Consider the following 13499-nt stretch of genomic DNA (forward strand, 5'->3'; position numbering starts at 1 on the left):
ACCGAACCATTTTGTTGAGGGTATCAGGCATATTTCAATGCCTAAAGATCCCCTATTCTAGGCAAACCTTGTTAAAACACCCACAACAGAACTCCAAACCATTATACGCTCTAAGCTTTTTAGTCTTCCTTCAAGTTCACTATGTAACTAAAACTTTTCACCACTTGAATTTATTAAAAGTTTCATCTTTACACTTTAGTATATGTCCCCATATTTTTCATTGAAAAATCACCAACTATACTCAGGAAGTATCTAGTTTTTTCGGGACAAATTTATCTTAAGAACATGTACAATGATAATCAACAACTTGTATCATAAACTAAATGCTTGTATTGATTTTAAATAAACTAGTGTATATGGATACACACTTTATTCACGGGTTAAGTATATCACACATAAGCTTTCAATGATCAAGCATAACTCATGTAAACATTCCGACCCAAGTATTATGCGAATTGAGTGAGAGAATCAAGAGAACCGTATTAACCATTAAATGATCTAATTCACTAGCTTACACTAACTAATTGATTAGCCAAAGTTTCATATGCACCACCTCAACCTCTACTTAGACCTCCATTTAACCAAACCTGCCGAAACTCAAAAGACCATTATATGTACCCCTTGAGCCTTTAACTATTCTTATCTGCTGATTAACCAAACTTATGACTTTGTACTGTAAATGTGATCCTAACGCACTACATACAACACATAACTTTCATCAATTTTTAATCGAAAAACGTTGACAAGTTCGTTGACGCCATGCATGCACCATTCCGTTTCTTTTCGTTATTCTAAAAACTAAAGGGATCAAAAGTGCCAACTAATAAACACTTCAGGTACAGCTTTTGCACCCCACTTAAAGTTAACCATTCACCAGACAACCAATCGGAGCAACCTCACAGCAGCAGCAGCATTTCAATTTCACCCTCTGCCTTTTAACATTTCGTCGGAGATTCACTTTCACCCGGCCCACTCATCTTCTTTAGCCCCAAATTTCAATAACCTAAACTGCCTTGACGCTTTAAACCACTTCAATTTACAATTCATGGCGGAATCCTTGTTCTAGGGTTACTGAATGCTGAAAACCCTCACTTACTGTAATTCAAATACCGCAAGATGTCTCGGCAACCGGCAACCACCGCCTTACACAAGTCGAAGACGTTAGACAACAAATATGTGAGTAATGTCTATTGTTGTTTAGCGTGTTTGGTGATTTCGTGTTTCGGTCAAAATTGACGCGTGATTTTGACTTTGGATGCTGAATTTATAATCTGTGAATACATTTTGATGGAAAACTGTTAGGTCTGTTTGTAATTTAGCAATTTAGGGCTGTAAGCCTGTAAGTTAGGTAAGCAGATGTAGCTTGAGATCTCACAGCTGAGTTTTGTGGTATTGGAATTTTGATTTGGAATGTAAAGGAAGTTTAATCTGCTCTAAACTAGGAGTAGTTTAAGTAATCTAGCGCGGGAGTATTGAATGTGAAGTGTGAAAATGCTAACTGTATTGTATTCTCTTAATGGCCTGGGTAATTAGAAGTTAGAACTCGACCGGATGTCGTGACTTTTTGTAGAAATTAGGGCTTTGGAGTTTTTAAATGCTTGACTGTAAGGTTTTCAATTTCACAATCATAAACGATATACGTTCCTGATTCAATAGGTTACTTGCCAACTGTTGTGTATAGGACCGTTTCTGAGAATATCTTAAATTTCGGGCTCGGGACGAGAATTAAAAAGGGACTTTGGAATCACATTTTTTATTATGTGATAAATGATTTGACAGCTTTGCTAATTGAGTTGCATTTCCAAAGCCCGATACGGACCAGAACTAAGAAAAGATAATGAAAAGTTACTAAAAGAGCACATATAAAACACAAAGAAAAGATTTTTGTATAAAAATAAAAACAACACCAATGGGAATTGAACCCACGACTTTTGATTCCATAGACTATCACTCTTTCCAGTTTCCATTGCACCACCGAGTCCTTTTGTATACTTATTTAAAAAAAATTATATATAAAATATATATAAACTTTTTTAACAATTATGGGCCTCTATGGGGAATGGGCCTGGGTCCGTTGACCTCCTTGACTCTCCTTTGGGCCGGCTCTGGACTTATGTACTTCAAAAGTTATATAAGTTATGAGAAAAATTAGACGAGTGAATTGACTTTATAACGAAAGTACACGAAAATACGGTATGGAAGTTTAAGTTGTGGGCGGATAAAATTTGACTTTTTGTTGTAAAGTACAGCGAATCAGTAAGTTTGTTTTGCCTCGGGTAAGTTTAACTGTGAAACCCAGTTTTTACGACCCTTAGGCTGTGAATTTGATTCTTTCAAACCGAGTGAGTGATTTTGTATAAATAGAAGTCTAGAAGATATCCTTATTAGGTATCTACTATTATTGCCATTAAATAAACATTTCTACAATAGATAGGGGATGCCTAGGTCAACCAAATACTCTCTTGTGATCGGAAGGTAGCGATTTTGAGTAATGAAAGCAATTTTTATTACGCGGATATGCGATCCAAGGGGAATATTGTGTACCAACACCAATTCTGTCATTGTGCATTGGGTTTGGTTTTAATTTCATGTTTTGTTTTGGTGGAAAGCTTGTCTATTTCTAAATGGTCTATTTTTGGCATGGTCTATGAGTTTAATGAGTTTATCTTGCATAATTAATCTTCGTGCTATGTTTTCTGGAACTTGGAAGATGCTTGGAGATGAGATTGGGAAAGGAGCATATGGTCGAGTATACAAGGGCCTGGACTTGGAAAATGGAGATTTTGTTGCCATAAAACAAGTTTCCTTAGAGAATATTGCACAGGAGGATCTTAACATTATCATGGTATGATTTAACTGTCTTTGTTCTTTCGCCTATGCAAGTTTATTAAAATTGTCTGGTAGCGGGGTCTTTAGGTTTTCGGTAAAGCATAGTAGCACTATTACTCTTACACAGCTATGGTGTGTCTTTGTTTCCTTGTAGTTAGGTTTTTCTATTTAGTCTGTTTTAATACAGTGAATGTTAATTGTTTCAAACATGTTATGTGATGCATTTTATCTTCCCTCTTGTGTATCTAATGGTTTATCATAAGATATCCTATTAGTTAAATAGCATGTTGTTGCATAACTACCTTATTTTATAATATATTAACAACTTTTTTTTTTTGCTTTCTGTGTGTACAAATTCTGGATCGATGGTAATTTCTCAGCAAGAGATTGACTTGCTTAAGGTAACTCTCTTGTTTTGACTTTGCAAATTGTTTATATTTTCACAATAGTAGATGAATATTTGAATCACTTGGATAGTGCTTCTGGTTCATAATAATTTATGACTATATAAGTTATGAGATTAATGACACTTCTATGTTAATGATGCAGAATTTAAACCACAAAAATATAGTCAAATATCTTGGATCCTTAAAGACAAAGACACATCTTCATATAATTCTTGAGTTAGTATTGTAGTGTATTTAAGTTTTATATGTTTATCGATGACCTCGATTGAAAACATTGTTTAAATGATGGTTCTTTTTGTCATCCTTAGATATGTGGAGAATGGCTCGCTTGCAAACATCATCAAACCGAACAAGTTTGGGCCATTTCCTGAATCATTGGTGGTTGTTTATATAGCTCAGGTTTGTTACTTGCCTCCAATATCTCTATTTGAACTAAAATCTGGTATTTATGATTTTATCATGCTGGCAGGTTTTGGAAGGGTTGGTATATTTACATGAACAAGGGGTTATTCATCGGGATATTAAGGGCGCTAATATTCTGACTACTAAAGAGGTATGAAATGCTTATAGTGTACAATTAATTAATATGTGCTTTAAATCATTGCTCTAGGTCACTTTAAGTTTAGTTTGGGACCTAATGCACTGTATAATCCTATAGATATTTAGAGTGGTTTCAAAACACTTCTACCAGTTTTTGCAGACAAGTTCATAAACTTTTTTTAGAACTTGTTGAATTTGACCAAAAGCGCGCATTTTACTCTGGAAACTGGTTACATACTGACGTGGACTTCAAACAGGCTATATTTACTGGTTTGGACGTAGGCTGGTTTGTTTTTGCTTAAAAGGTCTGCAATGGGCCTATGTCTGCAGGCGCGCAGACATAAGCCTATATCTGAAAAATGCTTTTATGGTCTTAACTCTTAAAAATAAAGCTAATATCCAACTTCGTCCACACCTTCACACCCACCTTCTTCCTACTTCACACCCTTGGTACATCCTTTCCAATACCTTCCAATTTCATCAAACTTTTAACACCATTACCATTACCACCACCACCACCGCGTCCGCCTATCGTAAATCTCACCTTCTTCCTTTTCTTCAACAGCTTACAGACTTCCTTAATTAATTTTACCATAACAAATTTCATCTTCGATACGTTTCATCTTCACTTCCTGCCGGAATAACCGTTTTCTCTCCGGCACCGGCGACTTTCGGAAACTCCGGCATCCACATCAGTATGTGTCTCAGTCTTGCCGGAAAATTGTACCGGTGGCGAGGCAACGGTTTCGCGAGCGGAATCTCGTGAGTGGAGTTAGCGAAAATAGCAGCGGACTTGGCTAACGATTGAATATATGTCACGGTGACGGAGGCTAGGGTTTCGAGAGTTGATGATTGAGCGCGTTTGTATCCGACGGAGGTGCAGATTCGTTTCGCGGCGAGTTTAACGGCGGCGGTACGGAGACCTGGTGGTGGTAATGATGACGTGGCGGCGTGCAATTGTGAGGTTGAAGGTTTGAGCTTCTTCTTCGTCTTCAATGGTAATGGTAATGGCAGGGGTGAGGACAGATCAGTTTATGTATCTGGTTTATAAAACAAACAGTATTATATTTTCAGTCAGACCACATCTTTAGTTGCATATATGAAATCAGATGAAATCATATTGCAGACAGTTTTTGTCTTCAAAAACAAACTACACCATAATGTTTCATGTTTGAGTATGCTGACCTAGTTATTTAGTTATCATACACAAATAGTCGTTTTGGGGCTTATTAATGTGAGAGACAGATATGCTTATATCACCAATTGTATTACATTTCATTTCATTGTCTTTGTTTTTCTAGCTCTAAAATTGATCTTACCTTTTTACATATGTCAACTATCCTTTTCAGGGTCTTGTTAAGTTAGCAGATTTTGGGGTAGCCACAAAGTTAACTGAGGCTGATCTTAATACGCATTCAGTTGTTGGCACGCCTTACTGGATGGCTCCCGAGGTATTTGCTTCTATATTTGTAACTTTAAATGAGAACTTCATATTTACTAGGTAGTCTTTGGATGCTGAGATCATATAGCAAAGTTTACATTCAGATCTTTATTTAATTTTATTTTTCAGGTCATTGAAATGTCAGGAGTTTGTGCTGCATCTGATATATGGAGTGTGGGTTGTACTGTGATTGAGCTACTTACTTGTGTTCCTCCTTACTATGATCTTCAACCCATGCCCGCTCTCTTTAGGATCGTTCAGGTCGATTTAATTACCTAACCCAGTTACAGAACTTTTGTTGATGGTCAAATTACCATAACTGAATTTCTCATTTTTACTTCAGGACGAGCATCCTCCAATACCAGATAACTTGTCACCTGGCCTAACGGATTTTCTCCGCCAGTGCTTTAAAAAGGTATAAGGTGTAGTATATTTTATTTTAATTTGGCTTTGTGCTTGCAAATTAACATAATTAGCCTATGATGTGTGTTCAATATAAAATTTAACTTCATGTTTCAGGATGCAAGGCTGAGACCTGATGCAAAGACACTACTTTCCCACCCTTGGATACAGAATTCTAGGCGTGTTGTATTGCAGTCTTCGCTCCGGCATAGTGGCAGCTTAAGGTAATTATATGATTAACTATTAACTGAAACAAACAATTACATGACTGTGTGAATCATTTAGTAACCAGGATATGAATGTTATGTACGCATGACTTCTGATCTTTAACCACACGCTTTTGTATCTATTTTGCAGAAATATAGATGATGATGGTTCTGTGGGTGTCAAAAGTTCAAATGCAGATGACTTAAGCACCATTGAGAATCTATCTGCAGAGAATGTTAAAGTATCCCCTTGTAATCTGAACTAATAAATACCAAATTTAGAGGCTTTTATTGCTGGAAATATAGGGTTTCTTTTTTACTAATTGAAATTTCAATTTCAGGAAAGTAAAACAGAGTTGCTAATAGCTGAGGTTACTCTTGCTGGTAATTCTTATGAGGAAAAGAACTCAACTGTTGAGGAAAAACCAGATGCATCTGAAGCTGATGTGTCAGCAGATCAAGTTGCCACCTTAGCGATTCATGAAAAGCCACCACTAGCATCTTCTGCTAATGATGAATCAGCTTATCAAGCAGAGGTCAATGAGTCATCAGAATTGAATCCTACTGAGGTAGTGCTAACAAATGGTGAATCTGGATCGCCAAAGTCAAAGTCAAAAACCACAGTAGATGAAAAAGTAAAAGAGAATGGAAGTTCTGTTGCTACTTATTGCAGTGCACATAATTCTGGGCATAAAGCACATGACTACAGTTCTCAAAAGGTACATTATATTATATTCTTTCATGGAAAAGTCTAAATTCAGAGTCATGTTCATATGCATTATCTTTCAATTTTTGATATAGAATCTGAAGGCTGGAAGAAGAACTGAAGGGAATGAGCTCAGTAAGTTTAGTGATACACCTGTTGATGCTTCATTGGAAGATTTATTTCAACCAATAGATAAAAACCATCTGGACGATCAGTCAGCTGAAGCTTCAACATCCGTATCATCACATGTGATTCAAGGTAACACATTTGCTACTGATAGTGGAAAAACTGATCTGGCTACACAACTAAGAGCTACAATTGCTCAAAAACAAATGGAGAATGAACCAGGCCAGTCTAATGGGGGAGATATACTTCATCTAATGATGAGTGTTTTAAAGGAGGATGTAATCGGTATTGATGGTCTGGTAAGTTTTGCGACTTTATGCTGTTGAGTGTTGACTTCTTCACGATGGGCCTTTGACTTCTCCAATTTCTTTGCTTATTAGGGCTTTGATGATAAACGTCCTGCGGACAATCTTGGCCACCTTCAGGTATGCACCATCTATTCTGTTATTAGTTTATTACTTAATAGTTGTTGAATTACGCTATATTCTGTACAGTCATTTATTTCATAAATAAATATGCAGGCTGTTGAATTTGGCAAACTAGTTTCACAATTGAGACCAGAAGAACCAGAAGATGTGATTATGTCATCCTGTCACAAGTTAATTATGTTTTTCCAACATCGCCCTGAGCAGAAACATGTCTTTATGACCCAACATGGGTTGCTTCCTCTTTTGGAATTGCTTGAGCTTCCTAGGACACGGGTATGCCAATTAAACAAAGCTTGCTATTTGTATTCTTCTTTTAGTTATAAACTTATAATGGTAGATATTTAGTAATGATTTTACTGCTATCTTCTAGGTGCAGGTTATATGCTCTTTGCTGCAGGTTTTAAATCAAATTATTAAGGGTAACACTGACTTCCAGGAAAATGCTTGTCTTGTTGGCCTTGTAAGTATTCCGTACCTTAGATTACAAATTGTTGATTATTTATGTATACGTAATTTAATGGTAAGTTATTACTTCTATTTATTCCAATTATCAATGTCTCTAGGTCCCTGTTGTGATGGGCTTTGCAGGGCCTGATAGAACACGAGAAGTTCGTATGGAAGCTGCTTATTTTTTGCAGCAACTTTGCCAGTCAAGGTATCTAATTATCTCATGTCTTGCTAACTTCAATAAATTGTTCTTTTATCCTTAAAAAACCTCCATATATTGTTGCGTTTTACTATACAGTAGTTATGGATTGAGATGGAGGTTTTTTTTGTTACAGCTCATTGACATTGCAAATGTTTATCGCATGTCGTGGAATACCTGTTCTTGTGGGATTTCTTGAGGCTGATTATGCAAAATACAGGTTTGTGACTTGTATACAAAGTTTCATACTAAAGCAAATTGTATGTTGTTTTTTTTAATCAGTTATTTAACTGTGCCACTGTGGTGAATCCTTTTATACATGAAGAGTCTTGCATGATTATGGGGTGTTTGGATTTGTGCTATGAAACTAAATATATGATTATTGTGACTTGAAGTCGTAAATGATCAGTTTTAATGTTTAGATTAAGCAGATTCTGCTTCTAATTATCTGCATGCCAAATAATCAGTTTTATATCACGGGCAGTAAACTTATTATTAAAGGGTAAAACAACCTACTTACCCCGTCTTTAAACCTTTGTACTTAAATTTGTGAACTGTTTTTTCTTTCTCAAATTTATTTATTTTTGGTAATTTTATGTATATTTATAAGATAACTAGAATTTGTCAAACACTTGATCATCTGAAATCTTTTTATACAGTATCCTTCTATATCCTGTTTTATAACAACTAATTATCTGATTATTGACTATTCAATATCTCATAATCATTTTCAGTTATGCATCCAAACACTCCTTTTGTAATCCTTTATAGAGAAATACTGATGAAACCTGTTGAATTTCAGGGACATGGTCCACCTAGCTATTGATGGCATGTGGCAAGTATTTAAGCTTCATAGATCAACCCTAAGGAACGATTTTTGTCGAATAGCTGCAAAAAACGGAATATTACTCAGGCTTATAAATACCTTTTATAGCTTAAATGAGGCAGCAAGGCTAGCTTTAATATCTGGTGTAGGTGGTTTTTCAATGGATGGTTTAGCCACACGGTCTCGCTCTGGCCCACTGGACCCTAATAATCATACTTTCATCCAGAGCGAGAGTTCAACCAACGGTTTCGATTATGCTGACCACCATAAAGTCAAGCATTCTGTAACCGATCATCCTTTTACACCGGGCCCACAAGAATCTTCTAGACTTTCATCTTCTCATTCGCCTGATTCAAGATTCTTTACACTAGAAACAGATAAACATCAATCAAGCAACACTAGTGTTCAACCTCCATTTACATCTACATCAAAATCACAAGATTTTGATCCTTCACATGATGCAGAACCTAAACAAATACTTTCTAATTTTGGAAGGTTATCTACTGATAGACCTAGAAAATCTATGGAAGTTGCATCGAACAGGTATTCTTCGACAGGCCAGCAAGAAAATGTTAGGCCGCTTTTAAGTTTGTTGGATAAGGAACCACCCTCACGACATTTTTCGGGCCAGCTTGAGTATGTTCGCCATCTTACAGGCTTGGAGAAACATGAAACTATACTTCCTCTTTTGCATTCTTCTAATGAGAAGAAACCTAACGGGCTGGATTTCCTGATGGCTGAATTTGCTGGTAATTTTTTTTAATTCCAAAAGTGACCCAGCTACTGATGGTTTCTTTTCCTGTTCTGATTTTTATAATATATTTTGGTGGCTGTACAGAGGCTTCTAGTCATGGAAGAGAGACTGCTAACACTGAGGCACTGACTAGGACGCCACATAAGTTAGCTAATAAAAAAACTGGGGTGGTGGGATCCAATGAGAATGGGGCTTCCACATCAGGAATTGCATCTCACACAGCATCAGCTGTACTATCTGGTTCCGGAGTTCTCTATGCTAGACCAGGGAGTGCCACATCATCAGGACTCCTGTCCCACATGGTACCACCATGGAATGCTGACGTGGCTCGTGAGTATCTTGAAAAAGTTGCAGATCTTCTACTTGAGTTTGCTGGTGCTGACTCAACCGTGAAGTCCTACATGTGTAGCCAAAGTTTGCTTACCCGACTCTTTCAGATGTTCAACAAAATAGAACCGCCTATCTTGTTAAAGGTGAGTCAAGTTTGTTTGACCTTTTGTTAAGGTTTGACCTTATGTTATCTGTTTGTAACTTGGATTTCAGTTGCTAAAATGCATTAATCATTTGTCAACCGATCCACACTGCCTTGAACATCTGCAAAGAGCTGATGCCATCAAACATCTTATTCCTAACCTTGACCTCAAAGATGGCCCCCTCATTTCTCAAATTCATCACGAGGTTAGTTGTTAGAATATGATTATCTTAGTGACAAGATTAAGAAGTTTATTACCCTTTATAGCATTTCTCGTTAATTTCTTTTTCATTGAAGGTCCTCAACGCACTATTCAACCTGTGCAAGATAAACAAGAGGAGACAAGAACAAGCAGCAGAAAATGGAATTATTCCACACTTAATGCGTTTTATAATGTCGGATTCTCCACTAAGACAATACGCGTTACCTTTATTATGTGATATGGCCCACGCGTCGCGTAATTCAAGGGAGCAATTAAGAGCTCATGATGGGATGGATGTTTACTTGAATTTACTTGAAGACCAATTTTGGTCTGTAACAGCATTAGATTCAATTGCTGTTTGTTTGGCACATGACAGTGACAACAAGAAAGTGGAACAAGCTTTACTTAAAAAGGATTCTATTCAAAAACTGGTCAAATTCTTCCAGTGCTGTCCCGAACAGTTTTTCTTGCACATTCTAGAACCCTTTTTGAAGATCATCACGTATGATTCCTTAACTGTTTTTTATTGCTTATATGCATGTTTAATAATTGGAATGTACACAATTTTTTGTTAATAATTTGCAGGAAATCATCTCGAATAAATACCACATTGGCTGTCAATGGGCTGACGCCATCGCTCATATCAAGGCTTGATCACCAGGATGCCATAGCTCGTCTCAATCTGCTCAAACTAATAAAGGTCTGAAACATAATATGTTTACTAAAGCATAAATACAGTAAAATCACCTAATAATGCATATCATAATATTTCGACAGGCTGTGTATGAACACCACCCGCGTCCAAAGCAGCTTATCGTGGAAAACAACTTGCCTCAAAAACTTCAAAATTTAATTGAAGAACGAAGAGACGGTCAAAGTTCTGGAGGTCAAGTTCTGGTGAAACAGATGGCAACGTCATTGCTAAAAGCGCTCCATATCAACACCGTTCTATGATTCATTCGTTGGTCTTTCTTTTGTTTTTTCATTGCACATGTAAATATAATTTTTGGTGTGTGAGATGTAAATTAATTTGCTTTTTATTAATTGATATAACCTTGTTGAGTGTTTTATTTTGGCTTTTCTGTGTTCCAATAAATTATCTACCATGCATAGAGGTGCACAAACTAGGTAATCTCAGGAACCAGAACCGGGTATAGTCAACAAAAGTCAAAACCGGGTCCGGGTATGAACTGGTTTGGGCATAGTTGGGTATTTGACCGGTTAGGGTAGGGTTGGGTTTTGACCGGGTATTGGCGGAACCGGTTCCACCGGGTCCGGTCGGTTCCGGTTCCGGTTCCGTTTCGGGGGGAAACCCAAAGTCCGGTCCATACCCGCGGGTAGGGTCGGGTCTGGTTCCGGGTAGGAATTGCCGGGTCAGGTCCGGAACCGGTTCTTTTGTGCACCTCTAACCATGAATGACAAAGGTGCATAGATTTATTCTTATGAGTGCTAAAGAACACTAAAGTTGTATTACTACTACCATTGGTATAATCAGCGTCCCTTACTCTTCTGCTTCTGTTTTAAGTGTATGTATCATTCTACATCACTATATACATATACATGTACTGATATACATGCACCTGCATGATGTATGTATGTTTGTCTGGGCGGGTTCGTCCTTTGAGAGAGTAAGATTTTTAGTGGGCTATATGCTCGTTTGGACATTCAACTGACATCTTATATTTTCAGATGAAAAGAAAAGGTTGATGATGAAACAAAGAAGTATCTTCTCCTTGTCATTAATCTATCATTGGTTTTAATTAATCTATAATTGGTTTTACCATTTGCAATGTTGTTGAGAGATTTTTCTTCATTAAAGTTTTGAGATATATTTCCGCAGTCGATTTAGCAAAGAATTTACTGACAACTGTTGTAGTTGACTTATAGATAGTTACTAAACAATGTTTTGGAACGAAAACTTAATACGTTTTTAAAAAATGAAAGCTAAAATGAATGAACATATATTTTTTTTGCTTGCACTTTTTTTATATAGAACAGTTACTCTGCTTGTAGATTTGCTATATATTTATTTCGAAAAGCCAAAATATGGTCTGTGTATTACAGGGGGGGATGTAGGTATTCAAGTGCAGGTTTACGGAAACCCACTAAGTTTTGGATTTTTTTTAATGCCTATATTAAATATGAGAGGGAACCCACATATAAATTGTGAGTGAATCCCTACATAAACTGAAATCATGGTTTGGTGGTAAACACTCTCCCTTGTTACCCTAAAAACCAAGGTTCAATTCCCTTTTCAATTATATTTTTGTTAACTTTTTTTAACCCTTCATTAGAAGGGTGACCATCCATTGTAATATATTTTATATTACAATGTAAATCGGTTTAGTTATTATAGAGACATTAAAATTGGTTGAGATTTGATCACTGGTCCCTATCTCATGCTGCATTGGCAAATTTAGTTATGTGATAAATGAAGTGGTAAATGGAAGACTAAAATATTCCCATTGGAATCATATGAGTTGTAGTTCATTTTGCAAATAAGTTGTGTTCGTTTTCTTTGTTTTGGTTGTTTGTTTGTAACTTGGGTTTCTAGTCTTTGACTCTTTGGCTAGACATATTTCGTTCGATTAATCAGTTCCATTTGGCTTTTTAAAAAGAATTAGTGGTGTTAAATTGTGAATTTGTTGAACCTTACTTGGCACGTGCCGTCGAACCAACCCGAATATTAGCGAACCTTAACTAACCTGAAAATTAGTGAACCTTACCCGACCCGACTAGCCGACCCCCGAGGGTGGGTTTTTTTTTTTTTTAATAAAACTAGAGCGTTTAAAAACAGTGAACCTACTAGAAAAAATTCATGATCCGCCATCGTGTGTATATATATAGTATAATTATGAACTCAGCATACAAGCCTAAGATGAGTGTGTACTTGTGACTATTATTTAGCGACTGTTTAAACAGTTGTGACTTGTGAATGCCCTTCTGCGACAGGGTTTGGTAGTCACTACTCACCAGTGACTTTGAATTATCAGTATGCATTTGTTCCATAATAGGTCACTTCTATATATGTGAATATAACAAAGATTAATCATACAAATTATTAGTGTACATTTGTTCCATGTCCTTTTTCATTATATGTAATATTATTTGTATTCTTGTTTTTTTAGCTTTTATCACTGCCTCTATCATCACACATACCATTATTATTTTATTATGATTATTATTTATTATTATTATTATTATTATTATTATTATATATTGTATTTTACATCTTATGAATATTATAATTTAAATATTTATAGGTACTTGCTATAAAATATACACAAGGTAACACATGATAATAATCACAAATAATTTACAAGATAACGTACATCCTAATCAAACCTTAATCAAACCAATCTGATATATCGAGATCGGTCGAACAATTAAGATGTAATGCAGGGTTCTTGAACACAACAAGCGTACACAAACGATTTAAGGGGTTTAGTGTGTACAAACATGAGCTTACATACATGAACACACAAACGTTATAAAGTTGCAATTTGCGAATCAA

The 13499-nt window shown here is 36.2% G+C and overlaps 1 protein-coding gene across 2 annotated transcripts; it reads left to right on the forward strand.

Annotated features, from left to right (window-relative positions):
- The first annotated feature begins 1042 nt into the window (after nucleotides 1-1042).
- LOC143632129 (MAP3K epsilon protein kinase 1-like) lies at nucleotides 1043-10995 on the forward strand. Of its 2 annotated transcripts, XM_077100710.1 has the most exons (24): nucleotides 1043-1176; nucleotides 2711-2845; nucleotides 3210-3230; nucleotides 3379-3452; nucleotides 3545-3635; nucleotides 3706-3789; nucleotides 5126-5227; nucleotides 5347-5478; nucleotides 5561-5632; nucleotides 5737-5843; nucleotides 5977-6067; nucleotides 6167-6544; nucleotides 6627-6956; nucleotides 7038-7082; nucleotides 7179-7358; nucleotides 7462-7545; nucleotides 7649-7740; nucleotides 7868-7951; nucleotides 8534-9306; nucleotides 9396-9784; nucleotides 9855-9989; nucleotides 10081-10487; nucleotides 10571-10685; nucleotides 10763-10995. In XM_077100710.1, the coding sequence occupies exons 1-24, from the start codon at nucleotides 1117-1119 to the stop codon at nucleotides 10937-10939; spliced, it is 4158 nt and encodes a 1385-aa protein (XP_076956825.1). In that variant the 5' UTR covers nucleotides 1043-1116; the 3' UTR covers nucleotides 10940-10995. The 2 variants fall into 2 exon arrangements, with proteins under 2 accessions (XP_076956825.1, XP_076956824.1); XM_077100709.1 differs by lacking the exons at nucleotides 1043-1176; nucleotides 2711-2845; nucleotides 3210-3230; ... (1 more) ...; nucleotides 3545-3635; nucleotides 3706-3789 and having other exon boundaries at nucleotides 5130-5227; nucleotides 7456-7545.
- The last annotated feature ends 2504 nt before the right edge of the window (nucleotides 10996-13499 follow it).

This window comes from Bidens hawaiensis, unplaced genomic scaffold (genome assembly GCF_021521415.1).
Source record: "Bidens hawaiensis isolate Kalapana, Puna unplaced genomic scaffold, B.hawaiensis_p1.1 tig00006365_1, whole genome shotgun sequence".
NCBI lineage: Eukaryota > Viridiplantae > Streptophyta > Magnoliopsida > Asterales > Asteraceae > Bidens > Bidens hawaiensis.